Here is a 27,208-nt window from a genome sequence, read left to right on the forward strand (position 1 = left end):
AAACCCAAATCCAAACAAAACCTAGGCAAACCATGAAAGATGTGAGTAGAACAGTTAACAAGCTCATGAACATGTATGTAGCACTATACTAAACTGATTTCACATTCTTTCCAAATGTATATGGAACATTCAGGAAAACTAGCCATATGCTAGGTCTTAAAGTTAGTCTCTACAAATTACAATATTATGGTCTCTGACCGTAATGAAATCAACTTGGAACACTATCACAAAAATTGTATTTACAAGTTAAATATTTTCAAATTAAGTATACACTTTTAAATAATTCATGAGGCAAATAAGAGTTATTTTTTTAATGAAAACAAACAAAAATACTGTATATCAAAACTTGTAGGAAGGAGGCTCAAATGACACTTAAAGGCAAATTTAAACACTAAAAATCCAAATTCAAGTCCTTGTAAAAGGACAGAAAAAAACAAAAACCTAAAAGTTCTGAGAAAGTAGAAAGAAATAATAAATAGCAGGACCTAAAAGGACATAAAATATTTACAACAAGATGATAAACTAGAAGTTCATTCTCTGAAAGAGTAATTAAAATTATAAACCTCTGGAAAAACTAATTGGAAAAAAGAAAAACTAAAAAAAAAAAGGAAGGAAACATGATTACAGATGTTATAGAGATTAAGCTGGTAAGAGGATACTGTGGACAATTTTATGGCAACAAATTTGAAAGTTTGGAAAGACTTTTTTTAAAGTTTTTAGAAAATACAATCTATTAAAAATGAATCAAAAAGATTTAGAACTCACACTTTCCAATTTCAAAACTCACCATAAAGCTACTGTCATCAAGCATCAAATCACCAAGAGTGGTACTGGCTAGAAGAGAAATACAGATCAAATGAAACAGAATTGAGAAACCAAAAATAAATCCATGTATTTATAGTCAAAAAGGGAGCCTAGATAATTTGATGTGAGAATGGTCTCTTCAACACATGGTGCTGGGACAACTGGATTTCCAATTGCAAAATAATAAATTGGGACCTCTACCTTATACTATATACAAAAATTAACTCAAAATGGATCAAAGACCTAAATGTAAGAGCTAAAACCATAAAACTCCTAGCACACAAATCTTCATGACCTTTAGGCAAAAGTTTCTTTGATATGATACCAAAATCACAAACAACAAAAGAAAAAACAGATAAACTGGACTTCCTCAAAATAAAAAACTTTTGTGCTTCAAAGGACACAGTGAAATAAAATGAAAAGACAATCCAAAGAGCTGGAGAAAGCATCTGGAATCCAGAATGTATACAGAACTCTTACAACTCAACAATAAAAAGACAACTCAATTTTAAAATGGACAAAAGCTTTAAGTATATATTTTTCCAAAGAAGTTATACAAATGGCCAATAAGCACAGGAAAAGATACTCAACATCACTAGTCATTAGGAAAATGCACATCAAAACCACAGATTCCACTTCACACCCACTAGGACGGCTATAATCAAAAGGACAGACAATAACAAGTGTTGGCCAGGATATGGAGATACTAGAACCCTCACACACTGTTTGTGGGACTGTAAAATGGTGCAACTGCTTTGGAAAACAGTTTGGCAGATCCTAAAAAGGTTAAATATAGCGTTACCATATGAGCCCAGCAATTCTATTCCTAGATAGATACATAACCAAAATAACTGAAAAATCTGTGCACACAAAAACTTGTATTTGGAGATTCATAGCAGTATTCATAATAACCAAAAAATAGAAACAGTCCAAATGTGTGTCAACTGATTAATGCATAAACAAAATGTGGTATATCCACACAATGTAATAATATTCTGACAAAAACGGAAAGATGTACTGATACTGACTACAATGTGAATAAACTTTGAAAGCATTACACTAAGTGAAAGATCCTAGACAAAAAAGGCCACATATTATATATTTCTATTTATAGGAAATGCCCAGAATAGGCAAATCTATAGAGAAAGTAGATAACTGGTTGTCAGGGATGGGGTAAGGGAGAATAGAGAGGGATTGCTAATGGGTACAGGGCTTCTTTTGAGGATGATGAAATGTTCTAGAATTAGATATTGGAGATGGTTATACAATTTGGGGAATATTAAAAAAAACTGAATTTTACATTTTAAAGGGGTGAATTTTATATGTGAATTATATATCAGTTTTTAAAGGGCAAATAAATCAACTGAGCATTTAAAAATAAGAAATAGAGAATCTAAAGAGAAAAATAATTATTAAAAAAATCGAACAGTGGGGCGCCTGGGTGGCTCAGTAGGTTAAATGTCTGCCTTTGGCTCAGATCATGATCCCTGCATGGAGAACCGCTTTCTCCCTCTCTTCCCCGCTCATGCTCTCTCTCTCTCGCTCGCTCTCTCTCAAATAAATAGATCTTAAAAAAAAAAAAAAACCAAACAGTTACAGTTTAAAATCTTTCCACTAAAAAAAAATCGTCAAACCCAGATAGTTTTACAGGTAAGTCCTACCAAATGGTGGAGGAACAACAAATTTTTAAAAATTTAAAAATTACAATTTTAAACAAATTCTCCTAGAGAATAGTAAAAAAGAAAAACACTTTCTAATTCACATCAAAATCCAACCAGGATAAAGGATGCCAACACCATTCAATGGAGGAAAGGACTGTGGTTTCAACAAATGGTGCTGAGATAACGAGATATCCACATGCAAAAGAATGAACTTGGACCCTTACCTTACAGTTTATTCAAAAATTAACTCAAAATAAAGTCCTAAATATAAGACCTAAAAGTATAATACTCTCAGAAAAAAGCTAGAGGTAAAGATTCATGATATTGGATTTGACAATAATTTCTTGGCTATGATACCAAAACCACAGGCAACAAAAGTAAAAACAGATAAATTGAACTACATCAAAATTAAAAACTTCTATGCATCAAAGGAAATAATTAACAGCCTGAAAAGGCAACCTATGACATAGGAGAAAATATTTACAAATCATATATCTGATAAGGGTGTTGATATCCAGAATACATAAAGAATTCCTACAACTTAGCAACAACAGTAACAACTACACAAGTAACCTGATCAATGGGCAAAGGACTTGAACAGACATTTCTCCAGAGAAAATACACAAATGGCCAACCATTATATGGAAAGATCCTCAACAACACTAGTTACTAAGGAAATGCAAATCAAAACTACAATGAGATATTACTTCACAACCATTAGGATGGTTACTATCAAAAAAAAAACCAGAAAACAGGGGTGCCTGGGCAGCTTCAGTCGGTTCAGCATCTGACTCATGATTTCGGCTCAGGTCCTGATCTCAGGGTCCTGAGATGGAGCCCCAAGCCCCACAGCGGGCTCTGCTCTCAGCAGGGGGTCTGTTTCTCTCCCTATCCCTCTGCCCTCCCCCGCTTGTGTGCACACACACGCACACTCTCTTTTTCTCAAATAAATAAACCTTAAAAAAAAAAACGGATATAAGTGTTGGCAAGTATATGGAGAAACTGGAACCCTTCTGTACTGCTGGTGGGAACATAAATGGTGTAGCTGCTATGAAAAACAGGATTGCAGTTCCTTAAAAAATTAAAAATAGAATTACCACATTATCAGCAATACCAATTCTGGGTCTATATACAAAAGAATTTAAAGAAGCATGTAGAAGAGATATTTGTACATATATGTTTATAGCAGCATTATTCACAATAGCCAGAAGGTGGAAGCAACATACTTGTCAGATAACTAACAGATGAGCGGATAACAAAATGTTTATACATACAATGGTATATTATTCAGCCTTAAAAAGGAAATTTCGGTACATGCTACAACATCATGCTAAGTGAAAAGCCAGACACAAAGAGATAAATACAGTATGATTTCACTTCTAGGAGGTATCTACAGTAGTCAAACTCATAAAAATAGAAAGAATGGTGGTTGCCAGGGTGATGGGGAGGAGGAGATGAAGAGTGTCTAATGGGTATAGAGTTTCAGTTTCGCAAGGTGAAAAAGTTCTGGAGATTAGCTTCACAACCAATGTGAATATACTTAACACTACACTAAACCATACACTTAAAAATGGGTAAGATGGTAAACTTTATAATAGGTATATTTTAACACAACTAACATTTAAAAAGATATGTTAAAAACCTGATCAGGATAATATGAGAATGGAAAATTAAAAGCCAATCTGACTCATGAACTCTAATATAAAAATCCTAAACAAAATGTAAGCAAACCAGATCCAATAATTTTTAAAAAAGATAATCCATACATGACTAAATTGGGCTTATCCCAGCAATGCTTAATTAACCTAATCTGAAAATCAATGTAACTGACTACATCAACAAATTAAGGGGAAAACATTTTAATCATTGCTGAAGTTATACAAAAGCCTTTCAATATAGTTCAACATCTATTCATGATTTAAAATGAAGAGATAAAAGTCCTAGCCAGGTAAGAATAGAATGAAACTTCTTTAATTTGGTAAAGACCATCACTTAAAAAAATGACAAGTATCATTTTAAATGGTGAAATTTGAAAGCATTTTTTTTGAGGTCATGAACAAGACAAGAAATAGAACTGAGTATCTGAGATATCTAAGATAGTACAGTAATGATTCAGAGGTAGACAAAAGATCAGTGGTACAGAAGAGAGAGTACAGAAATAAAACTACCTATATATGAAAACTTGATTTATGACATAGGAAATTTCACGTATCAGGGAAGAAATGAAGAACAATTTTAATAAACAGATGGAAAGAGTGAATTCATATCCCTGTATGAATTCCTGTAACAAAAATCAACTACTAGGAGATTTGAGAAAATGTGAAAGGCAAAACCATAAAGCATTTAGGTTGATAGACAATGCCATCAAAAGTTTATCAAGGTATACCATGAGAATAACCAACTGAATTCAATATTGAAATTACTTTAATCTTTTAATTTCCCTCCATATTTTATAATCAATTAAACAGCAATTTTGTCAAAGCAAGTAGACTATCTGATTAAGAATATGACGCTAATGTAATACAGAGCTGCCAATGTCCAATGACTTCACATCTTAAAGATAATGCACATTTATGCTCTCATTTAAGTTCAATGTGTTATTGTCAGAATTTGTTAGCAAGGATAAAAAAACAAAAAACCTCATGGTTCATTCAGTAAGTGTCTATATCAATGTATGTGGCTATATCTCATTTCAAATATTAGCAATGATGTCCATGGTAAAATCTAAATAGTGTTTCAGGAAAGTGGCCTTGTTAGTTGGACACTTCCCACTGTTCCTTGAACCAGAGATCCAAAGGCTGGTTTCTCCAATTTGGCATTTTTACTAAATGCCAAACCTATCTTTGGATGCGTCAGGGAAGAAACACAATGTATTAAGGTAAGATCTCCCTTGGGAAGAGTAAGAACTATACCAAAAAAAGGGGGTGGGGGGAGAAATGGACCAAATAGATAACATATTCTTAGGACTTTCAAATAATTTTGAAACTAAAAGTGCCCAGGATATAATTACAAGGAACACATCATTCACTTGGGGAACTAATAACACTGTATATATGACCGAAAGGGATAAGTTGGAAAGAACACTTATCCCAAGATAATTTTGGTTTTACAAATAGAAAGTATGTGTCCATCATACCAAATAAATTCATTCCCAGTATATCTACCATCAAACACCCTCCCCTTCATCCAAAACACACAAACACACATACATACAAGGTAGATGTTTTCAATCTAAACTGTAAGCCTCTGGCTCACATGAAAACAAAACGATTTTAACCACACACAAGCTCTAGCACTCAGATTTGTAGTTTCTACATGCTGCCCACACAGCACTTTGTGAGCATGTGATTAGGAGGAATGATGCACAATCACACCACATTCCTTCCCTCAGCTCACACATCAAGAACTTGCCCTCTCAGCTGCATTCTTCTCCAAACAGCCATGGTCACCTTAGCAACCCAATGCTCCTAATATGGACAGCTGGTCCATTTAAAGTCAGCCCTTCTTGGCAGGAAAAATGCTTGTTCTTCAAACTGGGGGAGAGAGGAGAGGTTTTCCTTTCAATACACATTACAGGGGTTGATTTAACTTGATCAGCACTTTTGTTCTGTGGCAGCAATTTGTGTCAAGTTTCAACCTATTCTGAGTTTTTGGTTTTTTGGTTTTGTTTTTCTTTTTTAAATCTGAAAGCAAGCGGCTAAAAAAAAAAAAAAAAAAGGCAGCTCATATGGAATTCTAAAGAAGACTGGAACGTGAAACAAAAAAGGTATCTGAAATAACTGTATTCTTTCATAAAAAGATAAAGTTATCCACATTTTTTTAAAGTTCAGATTTACTTAAATTACATTTGAAGTCTTAATATACAGTAAGAAATCAGAGTCAGAAGACCTGTCTTTTTAACACCATAGCCTATTTTTGAATAACAATAACATTGCTAAACTTCAAAGTCCTATAACTCCAATCTACTCAATAGACTATGAGTCAATCTGTGTTCCTTTATCCCACCACCTACATGTGAAATCTCTCACAATCTTTCCACAGGATCAAATGTCAACGAGGTATTGAAACCAAATGGTTAGTATATCCAAGGGCACTCCAGACCTAGAATGCCCCAGGATAAAACTGGATTCCTCAAAACCAAACTTGATCTGTACTTATACCACTAAAGCTGGGCCTGAACCAAATTAAGTCACTCAGGAGAAAAGATACAGGTTTATAACACACTTTTCCTGATTTTCATACTATAAACAAATGATCTGGGGGGAAGGGATTACCATATTCTGAAATATGTGAGATCAAATTGCTCGTTCCATTCCCACAAACTGGGGATTCTAATTTTCCCATCCATCAAAACTAGACACCTAATCCTTAAGTAAACAGGCATATTCTAAACTTTAAAAAATCTAAATTTATGGCATTTGTTATAAATTGGAAAATTTAAGATTTTATTTATTTGAGAGAAAGCGCTCAAGTGCATGAGTGGGGGGGGCGGGTAGCAGAGGGAGAGGGACAAGCAGATTCCCCGCTGAGTGGAGAGGCCCATGTGGGGCTGGATCCCAGGATCCTGAGATCATGACCTGAGCTGAAGGCAGACGCTTAACAGACTGAGCCACCCAGGTGCCCCAAATTGGAATTATTTTTGAAATAATGTTCTATATAACAGTAGCAGACAAAATTCAAGTTAGTTTATTAAAGCTATTTTAATGAACCTTAAGGTTAAGTGACTATCAATAATTATTTGTTGGCTAGATTTTTGTTTGTATATGTGTGTTTTTAAAACTTTTTAGGCTATGAGGCTCTTCCAGGTTAGAAACATTTTTTACTTTAAAACTAGTAATTAAATATTCTATATAGAGAAAATATCAGTTGACAGGGTGGCAGTGTAGATTAGTAAAAAGAACCTAAAGCTCACTCCACTCCTAGTTTCATCATTTGTAAAATGAGAATACTATCTGTTTTATTTATGCCATCTCTTAAGATAACAAAGTGAGAATAATGAAATTACTATGCCATATAAAATACTCAGAAACTAATGAAACTAGAAAAAGGGACTATGTTACCTGATGTCTAATTCTCTGAACTGTTATTTTTAAAAAGAGTGTGGGGAGTATTCAACAATGCATGGGATACTAACTCAATAACAACTTGCAGAGTTGCTGGTCTTCCCATCAAAGATCTTATAAATACTTAGGTGCTGACATATAAATAAATAAATAAACCTCAACAGTGGCTTCACTTTTAGCAAACATGAATTCTCTTACCCTTTTCCATTCCATTACTGAATCAGTAACACATTTTCTCTTAGCCCCCAGAACTAAGTACCCCTAAGATCCTCCTCCCACACAAACTGCTCCCCACAAGGTACCTTTAGATTCTTCTATCTGTTGGAAGCCCTTCCCTGATCCAATCACAGCTATCATTATCCTTCTTCTAAAGTCAGGGATCCCCCTATCCTCTCATAGGAGTGTTCCTCTCTTTGTTTTCATTGCTGCAAGGCATACCATCCATCACCATGGACCTGGAGCTTCTAAAGTTCCCACTCTCTGGTAGTTTCTAGTTAGGGGATCCAAGAGAAGTTGCTTTTGCTGATAATGTGCTACTACAGATGAAATGGTACTTCTGCATTCCAAATTTAGAAACCTGCATTTGTACTCTTCTTACTCTGTATTAGATTCAGTGATGGGAATTCACAGAACATGGTTATGCCTCAAAGAAATAAAAGAAAAAATAAGATGAATGTTCAAATATAATACAATGTAGAAATTAAAAAGTAATAGCTAATGTAGAAGTTCCAAAATATTACTGCTATCTTTCAACTATTAAGCTTTTATAGCTAACACTGGAGATTCGAGCATTTTTTTTTTTAAAGATTTTATTTATTTATTTGAGAGAGAGAATGAGAGAGAGAGAGAGAGAGAGCATGAGAGGGGCGAGGGTCAGAGGGAGAAGCAGACTCCCTGCCGAGCAGGGAGCCTGATGTGGGACTCGATCCTGGGACTCCAGGATCATGACCTGAGCCGAAGGCAGTCGCTTAACCAACTGAGCCACCCAGGTGCCCAGATTCGAGCATTTTAACACAGTTTCTAGAAGAAAAATACATGTTTTTGTTAGGCTCCACAATTCTTTCCTTTGACTGTTCTAACAGACTCTTAGCCTTTGAGACAGATGTTTATATTTCCTCTTATCTTCCATAGCATCTAATTCCATTCTTCAGATTCAATTCTAATATAAAAAAATGACCACAAATTGGGACTTTTCTTAAACGCTCATTTAATGTTCCTTATACACTTAAGGAATTTTACATTAACAGTTTCATTTTAATAAATAACCTAAAATACAATGTACCAGTTAGACAAAACAAATTAGATGAACACTCAGCAACATGGCCTAATCTTAGAAATAAAGAGGGAGGTGGGTGAAGGGGACTACAAGAATTTGACTAAGATCTAATATATAATTTAAAATACATGAAATAATAAAACCTTTTATAAGACATAAAGGGATACATATCAAATATATTAAAAGGTCACTTATATGGGGACTAGTTATAAAGGAAAACAGAAAAACAGTCCTTTAATGAACCAATGATGATGGGTATGACAAACTGAGGAATATCATTAACTCAATACTCCTGTACTTGAGGTTAAAAACTGATACTTCAAACATAACCATCCTCTTTCATAGTAAACAGAGTTGCTCAAAAATTTAAACAATTTTTTAAATTGTGGTAAAGTATATGTAACATAAAATTTATCATTTCAACCATTTGCTAGTGTACAGTGAACAGTAATTTTTATTAAAGTTGTCATTGTCCTCTTAATACCTCTGACTGTGTAGGAGGATGATACTATATAGATATGAATAATCTTGTTTGGATTATCTTCTACTCTAAAAAAGCTATGGGGACACCTGGGTGGCTCAGTCAGTTGGGCTTCTGCCTTTGGCTCGGGTCATGGTCCCAGGGTCCTGGGATCGAGTCCCACATCGGGCTCCTTGCTCAGCGGGAAGCCTGCTTCTCCCTCTGCCTGCTGCTCCCCCTGCTTGTGCTCTCTTTCTCTCTGACAAATAAATAAATAAAATCTTAAAGAAAAAAAAAGAAAGCTATGAAAGAATCGGCTTTTATAAAAATAAATATTTACCCAACACTTACAGGAGAGCCCTAAGGGTACCAGACAGTAGTATGATCCATCATCATTGTATCACAGATTGTATTAATGTTTAAGAATTCAAACTTCATTTGCCCAAAGAACAGGGACAAAATGTAACAGATCAAGTTCACTAAGATTAAATCTTCTGAAATTTCTGTTTTCACTTTAAGCACAATGGTCCAGGAAAAGAACGATCTGGATTTCTCCTGAAGTACTGCCTTTGAGTAGTGCCCTGGAGGATCAGATAGTGCTACACACAGGTTCCACGACTCCTCCCTTTACCCTCTAGAGACAGAAGAAAAATATAGGGGAAAAGCTTCACAAGAACTTGGAAGTAAAAACTATTGATGCTTTGCTCCCCCACTCTCTCCTCAGCAGCCAACAGGTCTCTTTATTTTAACCCTTTGTTTTCAGTTATCAGGATAAAAACTGACCTGATTAAACCTGTGGCAATTCCAAAAATAGGTGGGAAAGATGTGTCTGGGAGTGCATGTTCCCCTCAGCACAAAGGACAATAAATGAGAAAGAGTTACTGATCTGAATAATTCACTTGATAAACATTTTCCAGTTGACAGATTAAATTCATCTGCAGTGATCACTAGTACCTATACCAAAGAGTTCCTGTGAAAATTTAAACAATGTAACTTCTTAAGGCCAAGCAATTGATTTTAAGCACACCAATAGGTGATTTTACTATCTACTCATTTGAACATTTCATGCTTCAGAAGTCTAAAAAGTATAACAATCTAAATCAATGTTGATTTAAAATTCATTGTAAAGATGATCATTTAGATTTTTTAATACTAAATGTTACTAAATATTTTATTACCTACCTAGTAGAAAGCATTCCACTTTTTAAACTAAATGTAGGAGTTCTATAATTTTCATTGGTGGAAACATAGGTAAGTAATCTCCCTTAACTTAAAGCCCCTAAAAGAGCTTCCACAACTCCTCTACCACCCCAAGTCATTCAGGTAATGTCCACTGAGGTAAAAGTTGAATGGGCCCCAAGGGAAGAAGAAAACTTTTTTCCTAAAATGGAAAAACCCAATCCTAAGGATGCTAAGAATAAGTTCCTTAATAATGCTAAGAATAAGGGTGCCATGAAAAGCAGTACTTGAGTTCCAAAGGTGACTACTTTTATCACACCCTTTTAATCTTAACTCCAAATAAGATGAGGTGCACCTTGTTTGCAAATTCTGAGGTAGTAAAGGAGGATCTAATAGTGATAATCTTGTAATAATCAAGAAAAGATATGAAATAAATATAGGGGAAAGGATTAAAAAAATCAAGAGCAATTAAGCCTATATTCAACTATATTTGTTTTATTACTATATTAACAATTTCTTACCTTGTGGAATTCTCTTCTGAGAAAAACAGATACAATTCTGTTCCTAAAAAAATTTCAGGTAGAAAAGTTGAAATGTTAGTTTCCAAACAGGAAGCCTCTTAAAAATAAAAAGTTAGCAAAATGCTGATAGAGTACATTCAGAATATCATGACATTTGGTATTACCAAAACTTAAGAGACAATAAGTCTCTAATAATAAAAGTATTTTAATATTTTTATTAAAATATTTATAAAAGTTATTATTTTTATTATTAAAAAAACACTATTCTACTATCAGATCATTTCTTCTAGGTACATCGTAATGTCTTGGCACATTCTCATATTCTAAAACATCAGTACTCAACTGGGTTTTAGTCTTACCAAGATTTAGTATCCTGAAGGGTAGTTTTTACGTATAATCTGTATGTCGTAAAATTCACCCCTTTAAAGTGTAAAATTTAGTGGTTTTTTACCATATTCACAAAGTTGTATAATCATCACCACCATATTATTCCAGAACATTTTAATTACCCCAATAAGAAACCCTGTACTGAAGAGTACATTTTTATTTGCAGGGAGAAACATCTGAAACAAATTTATTTTTAAAAGATATAAAAGAAGCATAATCTTCATGACACTATGATCAAAATGATGGGTTTTTTTTTTTTTTTTTTAATGTATAGAACAGAGGCTGGGAAGGAAAACAAATATCCAAACATATTAAAAGTAGCTGTGTTCGGATAGTGGTATTATGGTGACTCTTTTTCATATATTTCCTCTAAAGCTATGATTTTATAATATTACCTTTATGGCTCCTAAAAAGGTACATAAGATGAGGTGCACCTTGTTTGCAAATTCTGAGGTAGTAAAGGAGGAGTTAATATATTTGTGATAATCTTGTAATAATCAAGAAAAGATATGAAATAAATATAGGGAAAAGGATTAAAAAAATCAAGAGCAATTAAGCCTATATTCAACTATATTTGTTTTATTACAACACAGACATACATTTTCTAGAGCTACATGCTCTAATTTGTACTACAAACCAAAGTAAAAACAGAAATACAATCCAAAGTAAAAACAGAAATACAAGTTGACACTTAAAGTCCACTATACTTTTTATTCAATGCTTTTCAAAGTAGATGAAATAAGTATAAAGTTTAAAAAAATTTTCGCCACACTTACTAATCTGGTTGAAAAGCCACAGCTGCATCTTACTTTATGACAAATTGACTGTTTCATCACTTTTGCATCTGGGCATCTACTTCTTAATGGTCATTTCTGAAATAAAGATGTAGTCATTAAGAATATAACAAAAACATCAAATCTTTAAGACAATTTTCTAAATTTTCGTGTCTATAAAAGGAACTATCAAAAAATTTCTTGAGCAACCTTCTAATAAAAAACATTAACAGGGCTGAGGATGAGGTGTGAGAAATGGAATATATGCTATCATCCCACAGGACCAGAATTATACAGTTAGGTTACACACACTGAGTATAAAGATCTATAAATTCTTCAGTCCTCAATGCCTTCCACCCACCAGGGTCTTGCAATTCCTAAGAATGTCATTTACAGACTAGAAAAAGAAAAAAGGAAGATGTAGGAGGGGAGCCCTAAAACTCCACATTTGAAAACAATAAATTAGCTGATGATGCGTGTTTGTCTCTTTCCCCCTCACACCTATAGAAAGGAAGCTCCAGAGGAGATTTTTATTGGCTTTATTTACTGATACCTTTTGAGCACTTAAGACAATGACTGCCACGCAGTAAGTGCTCAGTAAATATTTATTGAAAGAATAAACTGATGAGTGATGTAATTTTAATTGATGAGATATTTAACCTGGTATTATTTCAAAATGGCAAATTCTCAAAATGCCATTTTTCCACGCATACACCATTGATATCAATGCCAACTACATCATCATTATTGTTTTTTCCTCAGTAAACAAAGCCATAATTAAAAGACAAGACAAGGTACAAGCCTTCAAGGACCAGAACAAAGGCACATATCATTTTGTAATTTTGTTATTGCAATCTTTGGGGAAAACTTCTAAAAGGGGAATTGCTACATATATAATTTTGCTAAATATTGCTAAATGTTGCAAGTAGGCTTTTTTTTTTTAACATGTATGTTCTTTAGCTGATTGTTGTGGAGACTGCTAGGAATATGAGAAACTCTTTTACATGGAATAAAAAGTTGACAAGTCTCAAGAATAACCCTCAAGGAGACCAGTAGTTCCCTACTTCCCATGCTATACCTGAATTAGTATTACACACAATGCTATTCTTTTTGTAAAAAAAAAAGAAAAAAAGAAAAAAATGGGAAGACTACAAATATTAATACAGACTTGGGGTTTTTTTCTTTCAAAAGGAAAAAAGCACTGGAAGGATAAACCCAAATCATTTTTAAATTATTATCTACAGAAAAAAGAGAAAGCAGGCTGGAAAGGACAGGGATGGAAGTCAGACTTCTCAGACCTTGTTTTACAGTTTTTACATTGGAGACGTATTTTAAGATCAAATGAACATCAAATGATAATGACATTTTGAACATCAAAATGGTAATGACTACCATTGAAACATTAAATATATTTTTCTCTTTTAAAGATTTATTTATTTATTTGAGAAAGAGAGTGCACGCAAGCGGAGGAAGGGGCAGAGGGAGAGAATATCCAAGCAGACTTCCACTGAGCGCGGAGCCCAGCGTGGGCTCCATCCCATGACTCATGATATCAGGACCTGAGCGGAACACCAAGAGTCAGACGCTAGACTGACTGAGCCACCCAGGTGCCCCCGAAACATTAAATAAATTTTTTAAAAATCATGGTCATCTTTAGAGGCTGCTACAGCACTAACTTATTATTCTGAAAGTTGATAAAGGGAAAGAATCAAGCACTTATCCTGGCTTTCTTATATGAAAAATACCTTAGAGTAACGAAGCAGCCAATAAGTGAAAGCTCTTTTTTATAGGATTCCAAATTATAAATGTAGAAGGAATGATAAAATTAGAAAATCATTTTTTAATACCTAATGAAAAAACTGATCTAAAAAATGATCAATGGTTGCTAAAACCATTAGGTAAAAGACTAATGGGAAACTTTATAATGGATAAAATCAAGTAGACAAAATTTGAACCCAGCAATAACATCATTTAAAAATGGGTCAAACACTATGTGCAGAAATACTCATCACTACGCATTAAGTGTTCATCCTGGGAGCTCCAGTTTCAAAAGACATCCATAATGTTACCACTTTAACACTTCCCTTTTGACCACCATGATCCACGCCAACCTTAGTTCTACCTGCATTACTCTAATAGTTCCCTATCTGATCTCCCAGCCTCTCCCTTTGCTCACCTCAATAAGTCAGTCAGACTCGTCCTTTTCAAAAGAAAGTCAGATCATGTCATTCTTCTGCTCAAACCCTCTAATTGAGTCCATCTCACTACTCTAAAAGCCAAAATCACTAACAAAGGCCTTAAGGACCATGATCTGATATTTCCCTTCCACATCTCTCGGACATCATCTCCTACCACTTTCCCCCGTATTCACTCCATTCCAGCCACACTGGCCTCTTGCCTCTCCTTAAACACTTCAAGCACGTTCTCACTTCAGGGCCTCAGGACTTGTCTTTCCCTCTGCCTGGAACACCAGGTATCTGTCTGTCTTATTCCTCCTCCACTTCCTCTAGGACTTGGTTTTTACAAGTGATCTCATCAAGAGATAGGTCCTGGTACCCTAGGCAAGATATCTGCCTCAGATTTTCTTATCTGGCAGAGAATATGTAAGGAGAAATATTCTGGAGATGATAATCATCCAAAATATGAAAGTCACCAATTACCATATCTTTGTGTCTAAATATCTGGAGAACTATACTGTCCCTTTTAAAAGATTCTCATGGTCCCAACTTCAAAGAATTAATGAAGATATAGCACGATAAAGAAGCACAATAGTGTGGGGGTTTTTTTTGGTTGTTGTTTTATTTTTAAATCATCTGTATTATAACTCTAGGAAGGAATGGTATATGATGTGAATTAAATGCGTCCCATTAAAGGGGCACCTGGGTGACTCAGTCGGTTAAGCATCTGCCTTCAGCTCAGGTCATGATCCCAGGGTCCTGGGATCAAGCCCCGCATTGGGCTCCCTGCTCAGCGGGGAGTCTGCTTCTCCCCCCTGCTCATGTTCTCGCTCTCTCAAATAAATAAATAAAATCTTTAAAAATAAATAAATAAATAAATGAGTCCTATTAAAAAACAACAACTAGCAAAATAAATGGCCCTTTCCTTGCACTCGTTTAGGGACTTCTCTTTGGGATTACATTATAAAGTTCCAAGTAATCTCAGGAAAAGTTTAAACTTTCAAATTTGTTACCTTTAGGCACCATGACCACCAGAAAGAATCAAAAGAACTCACTAACTCTAACATGACTAGACTAGCTATGACATGGTAGGGATGTTTGAACTTATTTTTCTTTAAATAAACAAACTCCCCTGGGCTAAAGCCTACTCTGCCTTTTAAACATCCTGTGGCTGGCAAGCTTCAAAATCTTAAGAGAGATAGCCAGGGGACAGAGAAAACAGCAAGTATGACTCAGTGATCACATTTAATAGTCTCTGAAGACCAAAACAAAGATACCAGTTCTGGCAAGAGATCTCTAGAACAGCCCCAAAACTGACTTATCCACATACCTTTCATCTGAACAATCTATTTTCACTTAGTTTAAGGTTCACAAAGCACTTGTTATGTGCCTATCAGACCTTAGGTACAAAAATAAACCAAGAGCACAAGAAAACAATCAGCAGTTTAATGTTAAAATCTGCTTTGTTTGGGGAGGGGGGTGAAGAGAAGTCTTGAGTATTTTTGTGCAGAAATAACCCCACTCATTTAGAAATCAGACTTCAGCAAGATCAACCATGTCAAAGAAGGCTTGTGATATTAAAGTAACCCTTCTTGAGCAACTCTTTTTTGAGACAGAGAGAGGGCATGTGCACATAGAAGGGGGGGGGCAGGGACAGGGACAAGGAGAGAGAATCTCAAGCAGGCTCCACGCCCAGCGCAGAGCCCCAAGCAGGGCTTGATCTCATGTCCCTGAGATCATGACCTGAGCAGAAATCAAGAGTCAGTCGCTCAACCGACTGAGACACCCAGGTGCCCCCTTCTTGAGCAACTTCTGTGTGCCAATTATTTACATTAGCTCACTTAATTCTCAGAACTTCTCTATGGAAAAGGTATTAACAAAGCACACAGAGTGGTTAAATAACTTGTCCAAACCAGAAAGAAACAGCTCCAGGATGCAAAATCTGTTTTCTTTTCACTATTATAATCTGCAGTAAACTGGAATGAAATTATTAGTCACAAATACAACATATGCCCTATAGGAGTAACATGTAAATCCCGGTGGCTCATATAAGAAATGTTCCATTCTTCCAAAGCTGCTTTAGATAAGAGGACAAGGGGGGTGCTGCCTGGGTGGCTCAGTCGTTAAGCGTCTGCCTTCGCCTCAGGTCATGATCCCAGGGTCCTGGGATTGAGTCCCACATCAGACTCTGTGCTCAGCGGGAAGCCTGCTTCTCCCTCTCCCACTCCCCCTGCTTGTGTTCCCTCTCTCGCTGTCTCTCTGTCAAATAAATAAATAATAAATAAATAAATAAAAATTTTAAAAAAGGACAAAGGGGAAGTTTCACTGTTATATATTAATAAGAAACTTACGGCATTAAGAGATGAATCAGAAAAATATGCAACATTGAGGTCTAAGGGAGTCACACCATAGCTCACTAACTAGTATTCTTTCACAATGATTAACTTGTATCACCTCTAAGTCACTGACGGCTATTCCATACACTCAGAGAAGTCTGGGAAGAAACGTTAAGATTTAATGGACGGGGTACACAGGTGTTTATCAAAACAGTTTCTGTACTTTTCCAGATGTTCGAAATATTTCTTTCACTCTTGATATATAGATATGTAGATATATACAAATACATACATTAAAGTATCCCATTAATTTCTTAAAATTTACAACAAAATTAGTAGAGTTAAGATTCCTAATTTTCCTTTTCTAGAAAATTCTCCCACGTGGAACACCTTAGTTCCTGACTCCATGGGATGACACTTATTGGCCTCAGTTCTTCATACTCAACAGAACCTAATGAGTCATCAGTCAGAAAATATTTTGTAGAAATATTTTTTCAGAAATGTAAATTTGATTATTATTAGATGCACCCACTGCCTAAGACACAATAAAATAAATAAAAGTAACATGCATATTGTAAAATAAAAAGGTAATTACAATCAAGGACACATCACTGAGGAAAGGTAGTCTTGCTTCACTAATGTCCTTAGTTATGTGAAGAAAGTGAAAATTCCTTGGAACGAATTATCCCCATTGACTAAAAAACACGCCATTTAAACAATGGACTCCTTTACAGAGAAGAGACTCAAAAGACTGATGATTTAAAGTTTCCAAAGGCCTAAATACATATGCTGTTCTTCTAAATACTTGATTGTGTCCTGGGAATTGTCAGCATAAATTAACACTTAAAAAAAAATCTCTCAATTTTAATTCATTGCACTGATGGTTAGGAATGATGAAGGGGAGGACACACTCTCCCCCAGAACACCAATTATGAATAATACAACCTATTTAAAAACAAAAACAAAAAACAAAAAATAGGATTTTAGTGTTTCTTTCTCAATGACAAAATACTTTGTGTGCAGACCTATCATTAAGACTAAATAAACATAGTAGGATAGCCTGCATGGTTTTGAAGTCAATGTTGGGGGCATCACCTACAGCATTTGCTATTTTGGTTTATATTTTAACAAAATGGAAGTGCATAGCATACAGAGTATTGTTTCTTAGAACTTTATCACACATACAATCTCTCCTACAGTTAATGTTTTTCTTTCTCTCTCTCCTTCCTTTCCTTCCCCTGGCACTCACACACACAGCATGAGTAACTATTATTTTTAAAAACTTTTGTTTTGAATACAAACATGCTAGGCACATGCTGGCCATGATATAAAATGTATTTCTTAGTAAGAAACAATAGGCCATCTTAACATGTGATTCTATGTAGAACATCAAGGTAAATATTTCCAGAGTTAATTTTCTTCCATATCTTCAACATTATACATAACAAGGAGATTTATACAAATCTAAGTATCAGAGTTTGTGGCTTTATTGTTTTTCATGAATTTTAATACTATATACAATAAAATAGTCACTATGGAGAGTGGCTTGATATTAAAGTAGGTTTACCTTTCTTTCAGGAAGCTGAGTTACTTAAATACCAAAAGACCTCAGTATTTGATACCCTCCTCTTGAAGATGCTGTCATCATAAGTATGTGTCCCAGGAACTGTCACCTAACTCCATGAATGTCCTCAAAAGTGGAAACAATTTTTATAATACTCACTTCAGCCCTTTTCTTTTCTAGGTGGTAACCCATAACTTCAAAAATAGCAATCAACCAAGAAGGAGTTATGATTTTTTTCTACATTCCTCCTTTATCTGTTAGGAGGAAAATACCATCTTCATTCTTTAGTGTTCTGGTGGGCTCTAAATATTTTTCAGCAATATATTAGAGACATTTTTTTTCTACAACCGAACTCTTCTAAGATAATTTCTCAAGAATGGGCACTGTACAAGGGACAAAAGAAAGAAGAAATGACCAATGTCTTCAACTAGTTTCCAGCGAATTAAAAAGCAGAATTCATGTCACATGAAAAGACCTTCAATAAATCCATGTCCTGAAACACTCAATACAAGCTATACCTGGTTTTCTTTGAACTACAGCTATACCGTTTCTCCTAAAAATCCACAGAACTTTTCGGTACAGCCATCAGATAATTCAAAGGAATTCAGTGGCCCTACATAACTTGTCCCTCCTTCATGATATTCTATTTTTAAATGGCATGTAGGGGGGAAAAATGCTAGGAAGGAGGGTGAGAAAGACAAGCCTTATGAATTGGCCATATTAGAAATAACAAAACAGATTTTGAGAGTAGCAGAGAAAAAAAGACTGTGAAATCATTTTATATTTCACAGGTGAAGAAACTGAAACAGCTTATGGGCAAAGAAAGAACTGAAGTTCACATTATAAATGGTATTTTCCCCCAGAGCTACCCATTCCAACAAATTTATAGTAAGTATTTTAGCTTAATGCATACATAACATAAACAGAATGGAGTGCCATGCTGAAGAGTTTAAAAGAATGCATGAATTCTGAGTACAATACATAGGTTAAGGGAAATTAGAAATGGCCTATGTGTCCTTTAGGAATGACAGAATTCCAATAAGTAACCTGTTTCCTTACTGGAGCTCTTTAGGACAGTCTGGGTTGGATGGATCACTGTTCTGGCCCAGCAGGACATCTCTTAAAAGATGACTAATTAAATTCACCATTAGCTAATGTCCATAAAGAGAAGAAACTTGTCTATATGCCAATATCATATTTACAACCTGGTAGCTTAATAAAAGGACTATGCCCATGTGAGGATTGCTGGCCTGCTAAAATGTTAATAAAAGAGGCATAAATCTCAAAGTAAAGTAGTAGAATAGCCGAGTAAATAATATGAATTTCATTTATACAAAATTCCTTTGTATATAGCCAGCATTGGACAAAACAAGAAATTCATAGAAAAATAAGAGTTCTCAAATTAAAATGTACATCCTAAGAAAGATCAGACGAAGGTAAGGACAAAAAACATAGTATATTCAATATTAAAAATGTAATATGTAAAGAAAACAAAAATAACTTTTAATTTCACGGACATTTACCTTACATCAAGTATTTCTCTAGCACCGAACTCACATTTAGACTGCCTACAAGAGTATGTGTGTGGAAGGGCACTTGACCTACTCACTTTCACAAAAATTACAGCTGCCCATTTAGTCCCAAAGGCACAAGTGAATAAAATAACAGTATTATAAAGCTCTATTTTGGTAGCATAGAAAAATCTGCAGGACAGACAGACTTGTGCTAAAGCAATAATTAACAAGAGTTGTGGTTTATGAAGAAATACTCTAACTTGGCCGACATCACAGTAACTATGGGAGTTTCTCTTTATGATTCCTCCCCACAAAACCAAGTTGGATACATCCCAAGTTAAATAACAGCTCCTGTTTATTACTCCTAGATATCACATATTTTTTTACTTTAAAATAGAAGTACATAAGTCAATTTAAAATGCAAACTGTTACAGAGGCTTAAAACTTACTGTTTACTCTAGAGAAAGCATTGATTCCAACTTAAAAAAAAAAAAAAAAAGGCCTCAATGACTTTCCCAAAGTAGAGGAGGGGGAGTTCCACTGTATTTCAAGCTGCCATTACAAATAACAAAGGACACAAAGAAGGATGCCGCTTGTAGGATAACATGTGTGTCGCGTGCCCCCCCCCCATTCCTTCCATATGTATTTGTCTGTGTCTCCCTGGGGTGTGTGTGTATGTGTGTGTGTGATGTTTCTCCCTTCCTGCCTCAGTCTTGGTCATGTCTATGTCCCCTCTCCTTCTTGTCCATCTGTCTCCCCTTACACTGGCTTCCAAGCCCTGATATTCCGAAAGAAAGCACTGTGTCAGGCTGTAGCCTGTGGCAAAGTCACAAAATGTGAAATTACAATTCACAAAATGAGAAAAAGAATCAGAAATTATTTAGTCAGTTGAAAATAGAGAAAATTAAAGCCACAAATTTTCAACTTCCTTTAAAATGCCTAAATACATATATATGCCATACATAAGATTTTAATAAATTGAGTGGTCAAGCGAACAGATTTATTTATAATATTTTGAGATAAATGTATCGGGGGGGATTTTTTAAAGAATCAGTTTAATACAGAGGTTATAAGCACAGGCTTTGGAATCATAGCTCTGAGTTTGTGTCTCAGCTCTAGACTGTATGAACTCTCTTGGCCAATTATTTCATGTCTAATGCTGTGAGGATGGTCTGCGATAGGGCTTGTAAGACACTGTTAGCATGGTGACTATCACATAGTGAGGACTCAACACATATTACATATAAAACATCAGATGCAGTCAATGTTTATCTTTTTTTTTTTTTTTTTTTTTTTTTTTGGTCTGCTTAGTATCTGAACGTTCCCTTAAGTTTGGGAATTTCCCCACCTTATGATTTCAGAAGGTCAAATAGTTTTCCCACATCTTAAATTTGAGAATCCAACCCCCCCAATTTTATGGTTTCAAAAGATTAAAGACTTTCTCACGTGTCCTATACATGTAGGACATGGGCTCTGCCAAATACACATGCCTAGCCTAGACTACGAATGGGCAACTAGTGAGCAGGCAAAATAGAGACCAAAAGGAACTCTTTCCCACATTAACGGTGGAGTAATTGCAGCAAGGTCAAGTTCAGGGCAGAGGTGGCAGCATTTAGAGTCATCCAGAGCTAGCCGTGTCACTGGGGCAGGCTGTGGCGTCTGTCAGTCTGTCTCTAGATGCTACCAGCATCCTCATGGGAATCATTGTGCAATGTGATTTTGGGCATTGTTTCTGGCTGCTTAGCCCTGAATACTGGTTCTCTAACCCTGGAGCAACAATTTGATGAGCCCCTGAGCTCTACTCAGTATCCCTTTAAAATACGTGATATGCTTGAATTGGTTTTTACTGCCACCAGGAATTCTTACTGACAAATCAGGTAAGGGTAACAACCATTTTCACTTGCCCCACCCCCACATGGGAAAAGAGACTCTACTTTAAATCTCTCCAGAGACACAAAAGTATTGTTCACTTTCAACCAACTGCTTTATCCTGTAAGGTCTTAGAAATCTTATTCTTATACATTTTAGATAATCATTTTCCTAAGAAAAATGATTGAATGAGAATGAGAAATAACATCAATTTTAGATTTATTTCAAAGGAATACAGTCAATAATAAGCAATGACACACGAAAATAACTAAATGGAAGGAGTGACCATCATTGAGGTAACAGAAATTACCTTAACACGCCTAAAACCACCTTGTATCTATTCGCAACAGCTTTCTTCCCGGCAGGAGCTATTTACTTGAGGTTCTACAACCAAGGGGCTCCTCTGCCTCTTAAGGGTCATTTGAAGGTCAAAATTTTTAAAAATTATTATCAAAAAGCCTTAAATAGTCCTCTTGTTTTAACAAACAACTCGGTAAAATATATGTATTTAACAAAACTATTCAATTCTCTGTTAAAACGGTGCAGAGCAAATAAGTACCTGATTGCCACAGGTTGATTTTTTCAATATATAAAACACACTCCTCTTCCTCTGCCAGATTTCTCTGCAGGGCTATTTTACAGTTCAGTAATGCTTTTTCCACTGTTTAGAATGTTACAGCTCAAATATGTTGGGTTTTTTTTAAATATTTTATTTATTTATTTATTTGACAGAGAGAGAGAGAGCGAGAGCAGGAACACAAGCAGGGGGAGTGGGAGAGGGAGAAGCAGGCTTCCTGCCGAGCAGGGAGCCCGATGTGGGACTCGATCCCAGGACCCTGAGATCATGACCTGAGCCGAAGGCAGACGCTTAACGACTGAGCCACCCAGGCACCCACAGCTCAAATATGTTAATTTTATTACTTGTCAATATGAATGTAATACAAGGTTTGTGGGGAGGGTGAAACTGGGGGACTAAATGTGTTTTGTTTTGTTTTGGATCTCAGGAGCCAGTTACCATACAGAGTTAAAACTATGCTTTAATGACTAGAAGAACAATCTGAACAAAATCAAATACAGCCTTAAAAAAAACCTGATACTCTTTTCAGATTAAAATTTAGAAAAATAATCAAGCATTTGACATCTAATATATACCTAATGTATTAAAAATTCGGTAGAATTAAAAAACTGAATTTTGGCAGAGATTTGTGGGGGAAGACAAAAGGCCACAGATTTTTAGGGTTCATGACAATCATGCATTAGATGTCCTAAATTATGTTATAGGACAGAAGTAGCTGAGGCCATAAGCGTTAAACACATCTTACCCAAGGAACCTATCTTATGATTTCTAGCTCAGTAATATCATTAAAACATCTTCAGCCTGTCCTTTAAATTGAGTCAAAATAAAGTTAATTTAACATCATATGGTTTTAATTCCTGGATTCTAAAATAACAAAAAAATATTAAAACCAAGGCAAGGGATTTCAAAATCCAACTGTTAATATTCTTTTTAATATAAATAAAGGTCTGATTTATGATACTTTACACATACCCTGGACTTATCAATGTAGAAAAAGTCATCGAGAAAAATAAAGACTTTTAGAGTGTCCATGACTTCATTTCTATATAACTTCCAAGATGTGTTATAAAGCGAAATCATGGGGTGCCTGGGTGGCTCAGTCATTAAGCGTCTGCCTTCAGCTCAGGTCGTGGTCCCAGGGTCCTGGGATGGAGTCCAGCCTCGGGCTCCCTGCTCTGCAGGAAGCCTGCTTCTCCCTCTCCCACTCCCCCTGCTTCTGTTCCCTCTCTCACTGTGTCTCTCTCTGTCAAATAAATAAACAAAATATTTTAAAAAATAAAGTGAAATCATTTTTGCCTATGTGCTAAGGGATATTTCACTAATCACCAGTTTTAAGTTATTGGTTGTAGTTTACTGCATGAATTATACCTAAACAACATAAATCAAACTTATGGTATTTAACAATGACGACAACAAAACTTTTCTGGTTATAATCACCTGCCCTAAAAGAAGACTATAATCCCTTACAGAAAAGTTCCTTTGCATTCGGTTAAAGCTAAACGTAGCTTTCTACTTAGGGAGTAAAAAGAAAAAGTTCACACAGAACCTAACTCTTCTTTAAATGAGACATGTTAAAAAAAAATAAAATAAATGAGGCGTGTTCAAGTCAGGCTTACAAGCTAACTATATTTGTGTTTCATGAGAGGCCTAGAAGACACAAGACTAAAGAGGACTTAAGGTTATTTCTGGACTACTACTCTATAATGAGGAGTAACTGATGCTGTCAAACAACAGTAACAATCAAAACACTTTAAAAAGGAGGCAGATGAGAGCTAACAAAGTCCTATCAAAATAAGGTACAAGAACAAAAAATACCTGAAAACCCAAAGAGAAATGGGAGTAACTATGTGTATAAAGAGACAAAGTTTAAAGCAAGGATCGCAAACCCAAGGTGACATACAGTACTGCTACTTCCCCTCCTTCAAAAAACTGGCTGAAACAGGTAACAGGGACAGCTCTATGGAGCTTGGCAGAAGCCTTGGAAACCTCTAGATGGTTATTACAAAGCAATGGGAGTTGTCAGACCAAACCAAACACTGCCATTCCTGGTTTAGATTGAGTGGAGGAAGATTTTTTTTTTTTTAAAGATTTTTTATTTATTTGAGAGAGAAAGAATGAGAGACAAAGAGCATGAGAGGGAGGAGGGTCAGAGGGAGAAGCAGACTCCCCGCCAAGCAGGGAGCCCGATGCGAGACTCGATCCCGGGACTCCAGGATCATGACCTGAGCCGAAGGCAGTCGCTTAACCAACTGAGCCACCCAGGCGCCCCAGTGGAGGAAGATTTTAAAAGAAAACCATTAAGGAGGATGAATGAGGGTAAGGAAAAACAGTAACACGAAGAGCCCCAAATATCTACTGAGGTTTTGTTTTTTCTTTTTTAGGTTACATACAGTGTTTCATTTAATCCTCACAACAAACTTTAACACAGATCATGGAATTCAACAACTGACCTAACCCTCTATTCATCCTCACACATAATTTGACCAGAACAGAATTTTTTAATACAATTTTAATTATTTAATAATGTTTTTAATTGAAAGCCTGGAAAATATAATGGATGTACCAAAATTCTTATCTTTTTTCTGCTTTTATAATTAATATTTTAATGAACACCTTGTACATAAATTTCTGTGCACATTTTTATTCCATTTATAAAGTATTATAAATGGAATTCTGGGTCAAAGAGTGTGAGTACATTCTGCCAGAACATCTGATTTTAATATTACTGAAATGATGAAGGGATGATGGCTCCTTGAGGAAAACAATTACGCCTCCTTCTCGCTTTGCATCTACAACACTCAGATGCATAAGCAAGTTTTCTATAACTGTTGACCGAATGAAGGCGGGTTCTTCCCTCAGCACACAGTCTCAGAAGGGAGATGTTAGAAGACAGCAAGCATGCCAAATATCAAAATCATCAATGAGCTGCCTAAAACTCTTCTTAGGAAGAAAAGAGTGTGAATACTGACACTGCTATCTAGTATATTTCTGTTGAAAAGAATCTGGGGGCTCAGTCGTTAAGCGTCTGCCTTCGGCTCAGGTCATGATCCCAGAGTCCTGGGATCGAGCCCTGCGTCAGGCTCCCTGCTCGGCGGGAAGCCTGCTTCTCCCTCTCCCACTCCCCCCACTTGTGTTCCCTCTCTCTCTGCAAAATAAATAAATAAAATCTTAAAAAAAAAAAAAAAAGAATTTGGGGATCTTAGATTGTATTTAAAAAATACAGAACTTTAACCAGTACACAACACATGGAGGACACTATTTCTCCCAGTTAAAATTATCTAGATGCCATAATCTGTTATTGTCCATGGAGACCATTTCAGAACATGTTCATATTCAAAATGCAAAGAACTAAATATTTTAATAGTAGCTAGATTTGTCATTTTACTTTGATTTTCTATCAAAAATCATCATCTATTATCATCAGATTCTAATGATATTATAGGAGGCAATCTCCCCATAAAGATGAAAAAGAGCTTCACTATAAAACAATGTGCCAGGCATTGATCTAGCACTGCAGAAGTTATTAATTTAATCCTCACAACATTACATGGTAGATATTATCTCTATTTCACAGGTTAAAAAAACCTAAAGCACAGAGAGGTTAAGAAACTTGCTTATTTATCTGAACCCAGGCATTCTCACACCTCTATTCTCTACACAGAACTGACCTCTAGTAACAAGCAAAAAGCACTTAACAGTTTCTGGCACAGCGTTCAGTGGACACTGGTGATAAAGGGCATGATGACAATATACTTGCCAGAAAACAGGAAATTCAATCAATCCAGGTGGATTATTTTTTCATTTAGTAAATAATTATTCATTACTCATTATGGACCAAAAGCTGTATTAGAATGTGGGGGTACTCTCCACACCTTGTGAAACACTAGGTCCAAGAAAGAGACAGATCATACAATGTAGTTATCTAGTGTAGACAGATCTAATGTAGTTAGAATAAAATAAAACTGACAGGTGTCATGGCCCAAAAGGAGAAATTAATTCTGCCAAGGGCACTCAGAGAAGTGGCACAGGGGAGGAAATACCTCAACTACACTCTGAATAACAGACTTGTACAGAAATTTCTAGGTAACAGTCTATCTCCCAAAATCACTCCCCACAGGAGGGCCAGGCTCTCACTGCTGCAGCAGCAGAGAATATGTCTTAGCACAGTGGCACCATCTTGGGTGAGAAGAGGAGGTTGTAAATAGGTCTGAGGAATCAAAACCAGCCAACACAACAGGAACCAGGGATAAAGAATGAGCACATCTATGAATCCTAATTTGATAGCCAACATAACTATAAAACTGCCTTTATTTGTCTGGCACACCTGTATCTAAATCCCTAATTTAAAAAAACTGGGGTGCCTAGGTGGCTCAGGTGGTTAAGCATCTGACTCTTGATCTCAGCTCAGGTCTTGAACTCAGGGTCATGCGTTTAAGCCCCATGTTGGGCTTTAGAAAAAAAATAACTAACTAACTAACTAACTAACTAACTAACTGGGCGCCTGGCTGGCTCAGTAGGTTAAGCATCTGCCTTCGGCTCAGGTCATGATCTCAGGGTCCTGGGATCAAGCCCCACATCAGACTCCCTAGCTCAGCAGGGAGTCTGCTTCTCCTTCTCCCCTGCCCCTGCTCATGCTCTCTCTCACTCTCTCTCTCAAATAAATATTTTTTTAAAAAACTGAATTTTAAAAATGATAAATGAGGGCGCCTGGGTGGCTCAGTTGGTTAAGCGACTGTCTTCGGCTCAGGTCATGATCCTGGAGTCCCGGGATTGAGTCCCGCATCGGGCTCCCTGCTCGGCAGGGAGTCTGCTTCTCCCTCTGACCCTCCCCCCTCTCATGCTCTCTGTCTCTCATTCTCTCTCTCTCAAATAAATAAATAAAATCTTTAAAAAAAAATGATAAATGAATAATATAGGGGGGAGAGCAGACCTTCAGTTAAGCAAGACTGACTTTGACTCCTTCCTGAAACCTCACCTTAAAAGGTTAGAATTTTTAGAAGTATAAAACTCAGAAGAATAAAGAAAATGAAGAAAGATACATCAGCAA

General features: G+C 35.9%; 1 protein-coding gene across 3 annotated transcripts in view; it reads right to left on the reverse strand.

Moving 5' to 3' along the window:
• FRS2 (fibroblast growth factor receptor substrate 2) overlaps positions 1-27,208 on the reverse strand; it is a 116,743-nt gene that overhangs the window by 47,723 nt on the left and 41,812 nt on the right. Inside the window, exons 3-4 of one of the 3 annotated variants that reach the window (XM_035002164.1) lie at positions 12,128-12,223; positions 10,965-11,007 (exon numbers count right to left, since the gene is read on the reverse strand). In XM_035002164.1, the coding sequence (XP_034858055.1) occupies positions 10,965-11,007; positions 12,128-12,184 (100 nt within the window). In that variant the 5' untranslated portion in view covers positions 12,185-12,223. Of the gene's footprint in view, positions 1-10,964; positions 11,164-12,127; positions 12,224-27,208 lie in introns of those variants that run through there. The other 2 variants (XM_035002165.1, XM_035002166.1) reach the window with 2 other exon arrangements.

This window comes from Mirounga leonina, unplaced genomic scaffold (assembly GCF_011800145.1).
Source record: "Mirounga leonina isolate KUSES-001 unplaced genomic scaffold, KU_Mleo_1.0 Mir_126, whole genome shotgun sequence".
Lineage (NCBI taxonomy): Eukaryota > Metazoa > Chordata > Mammalia > Carnivora > Phocidae > Mirounga > Mirounga leonina.